The 13,944-nt window shown below is 38.5% G+C and overlaps 1 protein-coding gene across 1 annotated transcript in view; it reads left to right on the plus strand.

The window, feature by feature from the left end:
- cfap61 (cilia and flagella associated protein 61) overlaps positions 1–13,944 on the plus strand; it is a 39,785-nt gene that overhangs the window by 12,835 nt on the left and 13,006 nt on the right. The window contains exons 14-16 of the mRNA XM_053613966.1: positions 592–798; positions 1,227–1,355; positions 8,484–8,611. Coding sequence (XP_053469941.1) covers positions 592–798; positions 1,227–1,355; positions 8,484–8,611 — 464 coding nt within the window. The remainder of the gene's footprint in view (positions 1–591; positions 799–1,226; positions 1,356–8,483; positions 8,612–13,944) is intronic.

Here is a 13,944-nt window from a genome sequence, read left to right on the forward strand (position 1 = left end):
CCCATGTCTTACCCATGTCTTACCCATGTCTTAGAGACTTAACTTATCCGTAAATGAATGGGGGAAAACCTGTAGCTTCATACTTTAGCATTAAAATAAAAAGGATGTGCTTTAAGCTCCAACGTAGCACAACAATAAAGTGTTCGGGAGATCATAAATCCCGCTGCTGCCACAGCCATACATGAAATGAGAACAAAATTGTCCGTGTTCTTTGCGTTTGAGGGATGGCATAAACACTCTCTCACCCACTGTCAATCACAGGGACACTAACCAATCGTGGACATCTGTGAGCTCGTGCATGTGGAAGAGTGCTTTTCTGTATGATGTAGTGCAACAGTTGACTAGCTTCACATGTCTTAGAGGAAGCACGTGTTAGCCTTCACCCTCCCCAGTCTGTAGCTGTCATATGATGGGGAGGGGAACGCTGGCTGGTGGGTGGGAACTGGCAGGTGACCAGATTGGGTAGAAAATAGGGATATAATTTGTTACATTATAATTGGTTATAATCAATCTCCCCAACACCAAAAAAACTTGTAGGCAACCTTACAACAGCATTTTTTAGTTTGGTCAAAGTATCCTCCTCTCCCTCAGGACATCGAGTACATCCGAGCCAACTACGACATTGAGAACTTTGTGTACTTCAGTCATCACCAGCGTGAAGAACATGGCCGACTGTGCCAGTTTGCCCTGAACCCCATCTTCCAGCATTATGCCAAGCACTTCCTCAAGGAGGCGCTGCGCCTCGCTCACAAATCATGCCTGTACTATCGCGTCTACCCATCTTACCACAGTGACAAGGTTGGTGCAGTGCTGTTTTCCTTAAGCATCTGTTGCTCTCGATATCTCTCTCTCTCTTTTTTTTCTCTCTCTTTTTTCACTCACTTTCTCAGTGGTCAGAAATCAAGTGTTGATGGCTTTGCTCTCCTCTAATGCAATGTTGAGTTCTAGAGAGCTTCACTCTCAATGTTTTCTCTTAATTACTCCAGACACACACAAGCCAGATTGAGGGATGATGAGGTGTAAATAGAATTATAGTAAACTAACCCAGGAGAAATGGAGGAGGTGAAAAGAGCATGTCAGCTCCTGGTAATACAGTATTCAACAGGGCATGAATCCTTTCACATCGCCTTCCTTCAAGACACTTTTGTGAAATTTTCTGCCATCACTATTTCACTATGCCTAAGCTGCCATTTCAATGACAGCTGGGTGCTTTTTGGTTTTTGCAGAGAGTCACTGCCCACTCCCTGACAGCAGTGCTGAGCTGTATGGTGCCAGTGCGCCCACGACGCCAGATCATCTACCCACTGGAGGATTTGGGCATCAATGCACCTTCCACTTTCATCACCACAGAGCAGGTCAGATACAGCTACAGCACAGCCAAATGATAGCCCTCAGACAGGAATAGTGTACACACAGGTCTGAGCTTTTCACAAGCTACTCAGAGTTAGTTTCTCAAATTCTGATGGATGGATGGATGGATGGATGGATGGAGTACTTAAGTGGTCCCTGAGGGAAGTTGTTATGTCACATCAGTACTAGATAGATAGATAGATAGAGCAAGACTGAACAAATTATGAATAAAGAGTAGTCCAAAGGGAGAAACAAACAAAGATCAGTACAAATGATGAGTATCACAAACAAAGATCAGTACAAATGAAGACCAATATGGAGGAAGAGCAGAAGGGAAGTTATGAAGGGCAGTACAACTCAAGATCAGTTTGACTGAAGATCAGTAATGAAGCGCAGTGTGCACTTAGTTTAGATTCTACTTACAGTTTTAAAAAACAATGTGCATAAAAGAAGTGCCATTCCTCATTCCTGTTTTATCATAACATACTAATGCAGAAATCATAAGTTATGGCTAAATAGCAGTCCTTCCAGGATTTTGTGATTTAGCAATCACAGAAATGAATGTAAAATAAATGAAACTCCACAATATTTGGAGGAGCTTGCAATTTTTCAGAATTATCTGCAGATTTGTTCCAAGATGCATAATGTGACATCATCACAAGGCACCATGTGATGTCATTACAACGCGCGCTCAGGCAAAGCCCACATCAATTCACATGTGTCGAACATGAGTACAGCTAAAAGGTGTAATTTACTAACAAACATCACTGTGAAGAACCGTGGAAAACAATTTTGTGCAATTGCAATTTCATCAGTTCAAGTAGTTTTCCCCACAAAAAAAGCACAACAAACTAAAAAAAAAACCCACGCAAATTGCATCGCAAATTTTGAAAAATGCCACAGCAAACTCGAGCATTTTTGGCCACAACAATTAAAAAAAACCCTTCGAAATCCCGTATGGACTGAAATAGGAATGAGGGGCAAACAAGCTTAATATAATTCAATAAGAGAAAAGTGAAATAATAGAAGTCGTACATGGGGGATTCCAGGGAAGAACCTGATGAAATCTGCAAACCATCTGAAAATGGGTTGGAACAGGACAATGAGTCCAAGCATGTGGTTAGAATTACTATAAACTACTATGGCTTGCTAGGAGTGTGCCAAATCCAATTGAAAATATATGGAATGACTTGAAGGTCGCTGAAGGTCGCTGTCCATCAGCAAAAACCAGCTAACCTCTACCAGTTTGAACAGTTCTACAAATAGGAGTGGAGGAAGATCTCCAAATCCCGGAGCCAAACTTTTAGAGAGCTACCCAAACAGACTGCTAGCTGTAGCTGCTGCCAAAAATTTCTGACTCTGTGGGTCGTATACTTGAAAAATTAGGAAATTTTCGTTCTGTCAATTTAATTAAATTTCCCCTAAATTAAAATGCATTCATGTGGTATGCTGTATTGTTTGGATCAGGGGGGAAAAGTTCCATTTAAATCCATTAAGTTTACCTAATCTGCTGCAAATGTAAAAATGTTATAAGGAGGCATATTCATGTTCTATCTCTAACTGTAGTAAAGGTGATTCTTGCTGGAATTAGTGTAAACAAACATTTTAGCCTACAACATTATTACTATATTACTATAGCCTTATGCTTTCTCATATTGATTTATAACCACATAGTTTCCTTAAAACCTCTCCTTTAATCATTATAAGTGAAAACAGAGACAATGTCTCTGATACATAAATGTGAACTTCTACCTACAAAGGGGGGAGGAGGCACCGCAAACTTTCAAACAAGAAACTGCAGCTTTCCCAAGCCAGCAGAGGGCGCTGTTGAGCAATCGGAGTTTGGTCAATTTCTGCTTTAATTCTCTTGCAAAATTTGGTCTTTGGTTAGACAATATATGATGATGATGATGTTAAACAAACAAACAAACAAACAAACAAACAAATAAAAATGAGTCTGTGTATTTCTACTGAAGGCTACACAGTTTTAATAAACTTTTTCCCAAACTGAATAATTCAAACCTCACTCTGTTGCCATTTCAATCTCACCCTCCATTTATTGTTTAATTTGTAAGTAGATACCGTGATGTACTGTAGTGCTGCACAATGAAACATATTTTGATCCTATTTTAACCAACACTTTCCCAGAACTAATTAAGTACAATTGACTGCAAAGTGAATTGGATATTGTCTGGTATGTAAGGAATAAATTACATGGGGTGTTTTTTTTCCCCATTCAAATATAACCAACGACGGCGTGGAGTTACGGTTACCGCCCCAAAGAAATGATAATGAGTGCATTAATATAAACCTACTGTATGGTTTGTGTCACAGCTGGCACTATTGTCAGAGCTGCTGTTACAGACAATTAATCAACCCTTTTTAACTAATCACTGCTTTAACTGTCTGACCAGTCACAGCACACACTGACCACTTTCTATTCTCTGCTTCCCAAACATGCTGAGATTTCACACATGGAACCTCTAAACCATGAGCTCTCCCATATATTCATAACACAGATTTATTTTTTTTACCAAAAAACTATTCAGATATTAGGCACATTTCTTTATTGAAGAAGCATTTTGGAGCGTTTTATTATTCCTGAGGTTTACACACACAAAACTCAAATCAGATACACTATGAAAATGAAGCGTGTTATTCTTTTGTATCATATTAAGACCATTTGCATGTAGATGTAAGTTGACATATTTCCTCTTTTGGAAAAAAAGCATTTCATTCCTTTAAGTGAGCAGTAAATAATGTTTTTAACTACAATAATTAGTAACTGCAATAATAATACATTTTAACATACAGTATATTACATAACTTTGATATAAAATCAGTCAAATCAGTAGTATCAGTCAAATCAAGGACAAATGCCAATATGTTGCACAGTATTAAGCACAGAGGCAAAGCTAATAAACATTAGGGGAAGTACACTATGGTGGGGGTACACTTATGATACATGATACATACTTATGAGGCCTATGATTGGTGGCTTACATATTTATATATAGTTAGGAATGTAGGTGTATGTGTACTTATAATGTACTTACAAAATACCTGTTCGTTCTGTCGATTGAGTGATAAAATGTCAAAAGTGCAAGAAAAATGGCAGATTTCACAAAATTCAAGAATTGTGTATTATGGTCATTATAATTATGATTTTCATTAGCTATTATCATTCAGTCCCAACATACCGAAAAGTGTCACATGGTGTTGTACAGTTATTATGCTATGAATTTTTCATACTGTTTCATGCCTGCTTATAACCGTATTCGGAAAGCCGTTTTGCCAGGGGTTATTTAATGGTGCAGGTTAATGGAGCAGATGGCCTCAGTGACAGATGGAAGTGGAAAATGTTTACTGCTGGTGTTTAACAGGTAAAACAGCGTTCTTATCCATGCTGCATCAGCTGCTCCACCTGCGTATGTTTACCTGCCTGACCCAACAGCAGCCAGCCATGTGTATATATACTGTATGTATATGTATGTGTGTGTGTGTATATATATATATACTGTATATATACACACACATGGCTACTATCTCGCTAAAGCCAAATTCAAATTTCATTTAAAGCAGCAGATCATCATATATAATACCTTATTTTATTACTGAGGTAACTAGGTATTTATCTAAATATGAAAATATGTTTAGATATGCAAACGACAACCTTGCTTATATATAATACCTTACAGCTACTTTTATTCATTTTTTAATGATAAAAATATGTTGAAATTCATTTAAAACTAGCACAAATGTATGACAAACACTAGCATGTTATGATTTTAAAGTCAGATTTGATTTGAATTTCACTTTCATACTGCAGTTTGCTTAATGGAAACATTTAGCAAAAAAAAAAAAAAAGAAAAAGAAAAAGAAAGAAATTTGTTTAATTTCATTTACTTTTTACTCAAAATCCATCAGTCAGGACATGTTTGGCATATTTAGTTTTGCATAGGAGTTACAAGGCTAACGTAGCTAAGAAGAAAAGAAAGGTGATAGCCTCTAGTTGAGCATATCATTTGGTATTACCCTTCTGTCATCAGACTCAAGCCCAAGGTTTGAAAGCAGATTTGTACGTCAGTGAGAATGTTCTGATCACATTTAATATAGACTTATTCTGTTATTTTCTCAAAAGATCCTGTTGTTCCAAGAGTGTGATTTAGGAATGCACTCTGCACAATTCTAAACTGGAGGCTATAAGCTTTCCTTACTTGTTCGCAACATGAGCATCACAGGTCCACTGCAAAACTACAGAACCAAGCTAAACAAATGCACTTGTGTATTAAAAATAATTGTGTAGAGAGTATTGACAGTTTTTCCAACATGAGCATAAATTCCAAAGTACAGTTATATAAGATCTCGGAGGCAGGTTATGACCAGGTGTGATATACCTGCATGTATGTGTATGTGTGCGTGTGCGTGTGTGTGTGTGTGTGTGTGTATGTGCAATGACATGGTGCATTAGCAGCTCCAAACAAGCTGCTGCTGCTCTTCCACACTCTATCTCCATTAGAAAGCTCCATTTGGTAGCGCAGCAACCGTGGTGTCCAGGCAGCGGCCGAGATAAGAGCATGCCTGCTGGCTTAGCGTTCAGTAAAGCCCTGCATCCCGCATGCACACGGATTAATCAGGTTTAAAACACCTGTTCACTTTCTTTGTCAACAGCAGATCGGGTTACGGTTTGCCATTATGCCCCACGCTGCTTCTGCATGTCCATGAAGGGACGAAGGGCAGACTGCTGCACCTGCTTTTCTCTTTACCTGCAGAACAAGTACAGTTCGATGTCATTCAGGTTAAGTCAGGATGAATGACCTTTAAGGGATTTTAAATGTAAATCTTTATAAATCCATGCAGTAGATAATCCAATTGTAGATATACAGGGACATTTAGAAAGAGTAAGGAAAGGCTATTATTATTAAGGCCATTACCACCCCGAAGTATATTATTTTTATATGACTGCATGTCCCTAGTGCTTAGTGCACATCCCTCTTACACCGCAGTGATTCTCCATCGATTACAATTTCTCATTTATTAATAAACAGCACTTCACATTTTTTTAATCATTTATAGTTATGTTTAATCTTATGGAAATTCTGTGAGATAAGTTATCACTTATGATATAGCAGCTATAAACAGTTGTTCCTTCACCAAAATGTTTTTTTCCCCTCTCTCTTCAAGTTAAAAGGCAAAAAAAAAAAAAAATGTAGCTTGTCATGTAACTGAGAAACTGGAAAGCACAAAGTTATCTTTCCTGAAGACTCTTCTGTGATGGAAAACGTACCAATCATTTAAAAGCACTGACACTGGAGACTCCTTCCATAAATGTTAAATTAACGTCTCCTAACAGAAAACTTCACCATATTAATGATTATACATTTTTCTTTGATAAATAGCAACACATTTTCTGAATCAGTTTATTATTACAGTCCGGTTAAATTCTCAAATCTGATTGGTGTGCATTATGTCTGTGTAACCGCACGGCTTAGACAATAGTTCTAGCTGTGACATGAACGATAGGTTCACCAATGTGTTTTCATAAGAAATGTATTTTGTATTAGCAGCCATTAGCCTAAAAGATTAGACTAAGAGAGCCTAAACCTAACTAATAACACCCCTCTACTGAAGGTACACCGATCAGCCATAACATTAAAACCACCTGCCTAATATTGCGGCACCAAGACTTTATCAGCAGATCCTTTAAATCCTGTAAATTGCGAGGGGGGACCTCCATGGACTGCTGCGCAGCACCATACTCAACAAGCTGCGATGTAATGCGTATTCTGACACTTTCTATCATAACCAGCATTAACTTTTTCCACAATTTGTGCTACAATAGCTCTTCTGTGGGATCAAACTAGATGGACTAGATGGACCACTTTTGGTAGGTACTAACCACTGCATACTGGGAACACCCCAGAAGGCTTGGTGTTTTGGAGATGCTCTGACCCAGTCGTCTAACCATCACAATTTGGCCCTTGTTAAAGTTGCTCAGATCCTTACGCTTGCCCATTTTTCCTGCTTCCAACACATCAACTTCAAGAACTGACTGTTTACTTGCTGCCTAACATATCCCACTCCTCGACAGATGCCATTGTAATGAGATAATCAATGTTATTCACGTCACCTGTCCGTGGTTTTAATGTTATGGCTGATTGGTGTATATGACTAAATATAATGACATTTTCCTCAATAAATAAAACCGATAGATAAATATCAAAGGTGAAACTTTTGTAGGAGAAAATATTGAAATACTGTATATAACATAGACAAACGTGTTTGCAGTGTTTCCTAGCAGATGATCAGGAAGTTGATTTTGGAGCGAAACTAACCTTGTGTTTTTTTTTCCCAATTCTCGTCCAGGATTTCAGGCTCCACAAATCACTTCAATTAGGCCTTTGTAAAAGCCCTCAAAACTCAGCCATTGATTACAGGATTTTGCGCAGGAATAAGAGGGTCAATACTGACGAGTGTGCAATCAGTTACATTGCCTTATGTTGTGATGATAAATTGCGTCGTCTCTTTTAGTACTTTTCTCTCTTTTTTCTGCGCCCATGCTCAATCAGACAAGGTGTACTACAGGAGCAATTCATCAAATTATCCTTGCATAAGGACCAATTAGAGCTGGAGATTAGGGATGGAAATGATTGGGAGGGTTTGATGGTTTGAATGGATTCAAATGCCACTGGCATATTCTACATGTTAAATCTTTAGAAATCATTGCACTACAGTATGTAACAAGAAAAGCAGAAAGCCTGAGTAGTCTACATCAGTAAAGCTCAACAATTTTTGCTCCATTTGTATTACAGAGTGGACCTTTGAAACATTAGGGAATTTCAATATATTACATTTGACAGCTTCTTACTTTTTTTTTGGTGTGTAAGTGCTTTGTGAAAAGCACGGTATGGACTGGTCCATTCCATTAGACTATTATCATTAGGGACTGGGAGACTCACAAAATGTGTGCAGGTAATCAGTATAGCTTTTAAGGATGCAGTAATTTTTGTTAGCTGGAATTTGTTGGTTAAGTGAAAGATGGTCCGTTGCGGCAATTTAGCTGGCCTTGTTATGCATATGTGCCTTAATAGAGCTGTCACACGCTGTTTCTTACTCCTGTCTGTCTTCCCCAGGTCCCCTACGCACTGAATCACATTAACCGGAAGCTCACGATGGAGCCCAAAGTTAACATCAATGCCAAGATTGTGGTGGTAGGAGCTTCGGACACTGGCTTGGCCTTTCTGGAAGCTCTCGCATTCTGGTAAGGATTATACATAATGAATCAGACAAAGCATGTTTGATGAAGCCACTGGATCAACACAATATTAAGGGAGGTTTATAGCTGTCAGTTTAACATCATGCAAAGCACCTAATTCTAAACCATGTTTGTCTTGAAAGACACAGCAATACTATACTATAAGCTATAATACTAAACTGGAACTCCAGGTTATTAGATATGTTATAAATACAGTATGTATTTGCTACTTTTAACTGATTTAAACTCTGTTGTGTACTTTTACGTTTTTTTTCTTTTTCTTTTCTTTTTTAATAGACAACAGTGTCAGATACTTCAAAAGGCCTGCTTGAGATACTGAACAGCTCAAAATAAGGGCTTTGAGGAAAGTCTGTGTTGCATGTTGATAAACCTTTACTTGTTATCAGCACTAACCTCATAGCTCCAGACACCAAACATGTGATAAATTTAAATCAAGCTTTTTCTCTTTCTTTTTTTTTTTTTTTTGGTCTGAACTGTCACTTTAAGCTGACGTCTCACTTCAATCAAAAGCAACAAATAATGATAAAGCCCTCAAGAGCGTTCATTATTTTCATCAGAAAGACTAACAGCAAGGTTTTTGTTTTGAGAGAGGAGAGACAACAGCATAGCATGTCATCTTTGGGGTGATTATAATTAGTGGAAGTGACTCCAGGGATTTGGGACACACATTGATTGCCTGAAATATGAGCTTAGAGGCTTATACGCTAATACTCATCTCAACATGGCTTTTTCACCGATGCAATTAGTGCCTCTGTCATGCCCCGAGATTGAGTTGTATTTGTACTTCAAAGCCCGTGATTGTATGCTCAAAGCCTGTGATTAATTTTTTTTCATTGCTTTGACTGTTCATATTGCACAGCAGTGACAATGTATTCTGTTTATTGTCTATTTATTGAAAGATTCCAATCTAGGGAAATTTTTTTAGCCGAGAGTCATATAAATGCTTCATGTTTGCACATAACATTCAGCCAAACAAAGGGTGCATTTTAGAGCCGTTATCATTTCCCCAAAAGCAGATAACTACCTGGCAACCAGGGGTCAGCTTGAATGTGTGTGTCTCTATGAGTGTGTGTGTGTATGTGTGTGTTCACGTTAACTCTTGTGGCATTGGCAGGCTCAGTGGGCATGCAGCTGCTCGAGGTTGGCAGCTTTCGCACGGGTGCTAGCCCTTTAATTAGCTGCTCCACTGTTCTCCTGTCAGGAGATCGGTGTTTGCTGTCACTAATGACTTGACTAATGAGGCAGTTAGTGTCCACTAAAAGTGATGGCGGCTCGGGACGTTTAAGCGAGGGGGCGGCCGAACTCTTATCTCCTAAACCCAAAGCTCCATCCCCCACACTCCCTTGTCCTTGTCCCCTCCTCTCCATCAGTCACTATGAAGGGGTCATGAGCAGTAGCAGCATGGACAGATAAAGATTCATGGGTTTCCCCGCTTGTCCTCTGAGCCCCGGAGGTCTGAGCCTGGCCACAATGGTGGCCTGTGTGTCACTGATAAGATGGAAAAAAGCCACAGGATGGTATTGTGCTGAGGAACGGTGACTGTAATGTTTCTGCCCTTCACCTTTACAGCCAGAACTGAGATTAACACAGCAAATCCATTGCTCATTTTTTGAACTTTTGGTGTTTTTTGTTTTCTGCTATTGACGGAGGATTGACACATTAATATGGTTTAAAAAAAAAGAAAGAAACAACTGAACGTCAATTAAGGGTTTCAGTCATCCAAGTCATTTTGAAATGTCAAGCAGTATGTCAAGATGACGTTTAAATTTCATTTTTTGTTAATCCTTATAAGTTTCTTGCATCTTCATTAACCACTTGTGGTGGATCCAGAGTCTGGAGCACAAAGGGGGAATACAATTTGTGATGAGACACCTTTCTATTTCAAGGTGCCATGCACATATTCAACTACTCATTCACATCTAGTATGGATCAATTTGATGTCACTTCTGAAAAATGGGAGACAGTTTTTCATTGGAAAAATGAAAAACATGGCTTTCGTATCTTGTTCTTAATATTGTTTGTTTAATTGATTGTATTAATTATTTAAATGTGAGGCAACATTGTAAATTTCTCAAGACTCAAGTTAAGGTTTCTATATTGACCTGAACATATCTTGGACTTATTGGCATTTGTACTTGGACTTGTTTCAGTCTTGGGCATTGTTTTCGCTAAGTATAATCTTGGACTTGACCCAGAGTTTATAAAAAATAATGCTCATGTTGTCTTTTCTTTTCTCTTTTCTCATTCACAGAGTTTGACAAGAAGTACTTCCTTCTTTTCCACAACATAGTTTAATCATTGGCTCAATGCGTGAATGAAGCCAATTCTTTGAACTAACGGCTTGGCTGAAGTTTTCAGTCTTGATCTTAACACTGATCTTGCTTTCATTTTGATTCGATCTTGACTTGGCCTTGACCCCCTTAAGACCCTCGTTGACTCGATCTCAGCTAGTCCTGGTTTTTGACTTGTCTTGGACTTGACAATGGTGTTCTTGACTACAGCCCTACTTTTACCTAACAAGCACATCACCTTGTAGCATTTAAGAGTTAGCTGGGAGGGGTAGATCTACTGCAGGGTTGTCCAATCTTATCCACACAAAAAACAAGTGTGCGTGCAGATTTTCATTTGAACCATGCAGGAGCCACGCCTGATAGTCCATTTAAACACAAGAACAACTGATTAAACAGGTGGAATCAGGTGTGGCTCTTTCTTGGTTAGATTGAAAACCTGCGCCCACACCGGTCCTTTGCAAATAAGATTGGACACCATGAGCTACTGCAAAGAAAGATGAATGCTGACCCAGTTAAAATCACAGAGACTCAGAAATAGGATTGAGATATAGTAACAGAGAATACAGAGTAATCTCATTCTCTGAGCAGTTTATGCTGCACTTGATAAATTACATATAAAAAAAATAGGATACACTCACGTCAAAAATATAATCTATAAGTAACTAATCTGATTAAATACTTTTCAGTGTGTCCTTCTCTGATTACAAGTACTTGACATTTGTAATGATATTATATAATCCAGATTACATGTAGTTTGAAACCACCAAACATAGCTGGAACATTAACAACTAAGGTTGTTTCTCCACGATTCATTAACAAAACCTCAGAAAAACACAATAGAACCCATGGCTATAGTTCCAGTTCATTTTCCACCACCCTGAGAGACAAGTGAACAGTCACAGTGGCATCATTATTTGTTCTCTTAATGATGCCATCACTGCACACAATTACCCCAATTTATGTTCATATACTCATATATCATATTACCTTCATATATCATATTACCTTCACATACATAAAATTCATAGAAGTGTTGTGCTATTTTGATGTTGTGAAAGAAAAGTATAAACTGGCAGTCATCCAAGATGTCCATGATAGGGTCCATGATGCCAATATTAGTGGAGGTTAAAGAATAAAGACAATTTTTTACAGCCTTCTTTGCTCATATTTACCAAGGGTGCCAATATTAGTGGAGGGCACTGTATGTGGCAGCAACATGATACAATAAATCATGAAGGTACAGGTCAAGAACTTCAGTTAAGAATGAAGAATAAGTGTGAGATGTTGTGGAGTGAGGGGGTCCTTGTGGATTGTTCGAAATATGCTAGGCATCCAGAGCTCACAAAAGGTTGAGAACCACTGTTTCACACCATTCTGTGTAAACTCTAGATACTGTTCTGTGTGAAAATCCCAGGAGATCAGCAATATCTCAAATACTCAGACCATCCTACTGTATCTGGTACCAATATCTATGCAACGATCAAAGTCACAGAGATCACGTTTTTTCCCATTCTGATGTTTGATGTGAACATTAACACAAGCTCTTGACCTGTATCTGCATGATTTTATGCATTGTACCACTGCCACACGATTGGCTGATTAGATAACTACATGAATGTGCAGTTGTACAGGTGTTCCTAATAAACTGAATGGCAAGTGTACCTTGAGCATATATACAATAAACCATCAGCACACGGTCTGGAAACAAACACAGCAAAGTGTTTCCACAAATCAACCCAAACACTAAACCCAAGTCTAGTTCTCCAGCTTTTTTTAAAATATGAACTATTGCAGCTTCGGTAGCAGATCAACTGTTGATGCATTTATGTCAATTATTTACATGAAGGCAGTTTATCGAGAAAGGAAAGAGTATTCAGAATTTCATAGTTTTTTTTTTTTTTTTTTACCTTTGCAGACCTGATTAGTGAAATGACAACAAAGCTAGTTAATAAAATAAAGTGAATTATGAAAACAATACTTAAAGATGATTGTACAGTTCAAGACAGACGTCTCATCTGACATCTCATGGTTTTATTCATAAGTGATAAAAAAAAGCTAAATTGATGTTCAGCAAAAAGGTAACTGTTGTCATTATTCATCAATGTTAATTGCTTATCTGGACCTGTAAAAGACAGGAATTTTATGTAACTAGACCTTTAGGAACTTTAGTTAAATACTCCTGATCTAAACCATTCAGGTACCTTTAGTCCTAGACTGGAAGCAGATTGAAAAAATACAGCTTCATTATAGGGGTGCCAAATTTTTTTGTACCTTGTGCAGGTGTAAACAATAACAAGGAAAGGTCCTTTATACAACAAAGTGGCGTATATTTCGTGTTTTTCTTTAAGCAGACATAATATGTGGGGGTGTGTCTTATTCTCCAGAAGGAACAGAAAATAGACAATACTAGACAATAAACAGAACTGTTTATTACTGTGTTCTGGTTTGTTATTACTTTGAAGCACCAAGTACAAAGCTTTGTAATGAACAAGATCAGACATCAAAATAGCATGATGTATTGCCAGACACAATAACTATGTTTTGAGCGACGTTGCCCCCATACATCAAATAACACTATAGTGCTGGTGTGCTGTCTTCCTGTCTGCCCCAATCGCTCAGAAAAGCCTCTAATCCAGAGCAGAGGTCTGAGAGCAGTGTGTTCCTGTGTCCAGTTTTTGTGTCTCAGATCAGCACTGATGATCTGCAGGCCTGCAGAGCCGCACACACACACTGCGATAATGTCACCCTTGCGCACACAACAGTCCATTTACATGACAAGGGACCTTTTTACACTCCTGAGGGTAAACGTGGCCCCGGGGAGGGGGACTAAACACGCAGCGGAGGGTAAAAAAAAAAGAGAAAACAAAAGGAGGGCTTTTACCGTGATGCTTGGAGAAGAAAGCACTTTAATGTATGCCAATGCAGCAAGGGAAATAGAGGGATGTCAGTAGTGGACTGCATCTGCCCCTCCAGCATTCACAGAATAACCCCACACACCCCACAGCCTTTTGTTCCACCTCTAATGGT

Source organism: Ictalurus furcatus, chromosome 25 (genome assembly GCF_023375685.1).
Source record: "Ictalurus furcatus strain D&B chromosome 25, Billie_1.0, whole genome shotgun sequence".
Classification (NCBI taxonomy): Eukaryota; Metazoa; Chordata; class Actinopteri; order Siluriformes; family Ictaluridae; genus Ictalurus; species Ictalurus furcatus.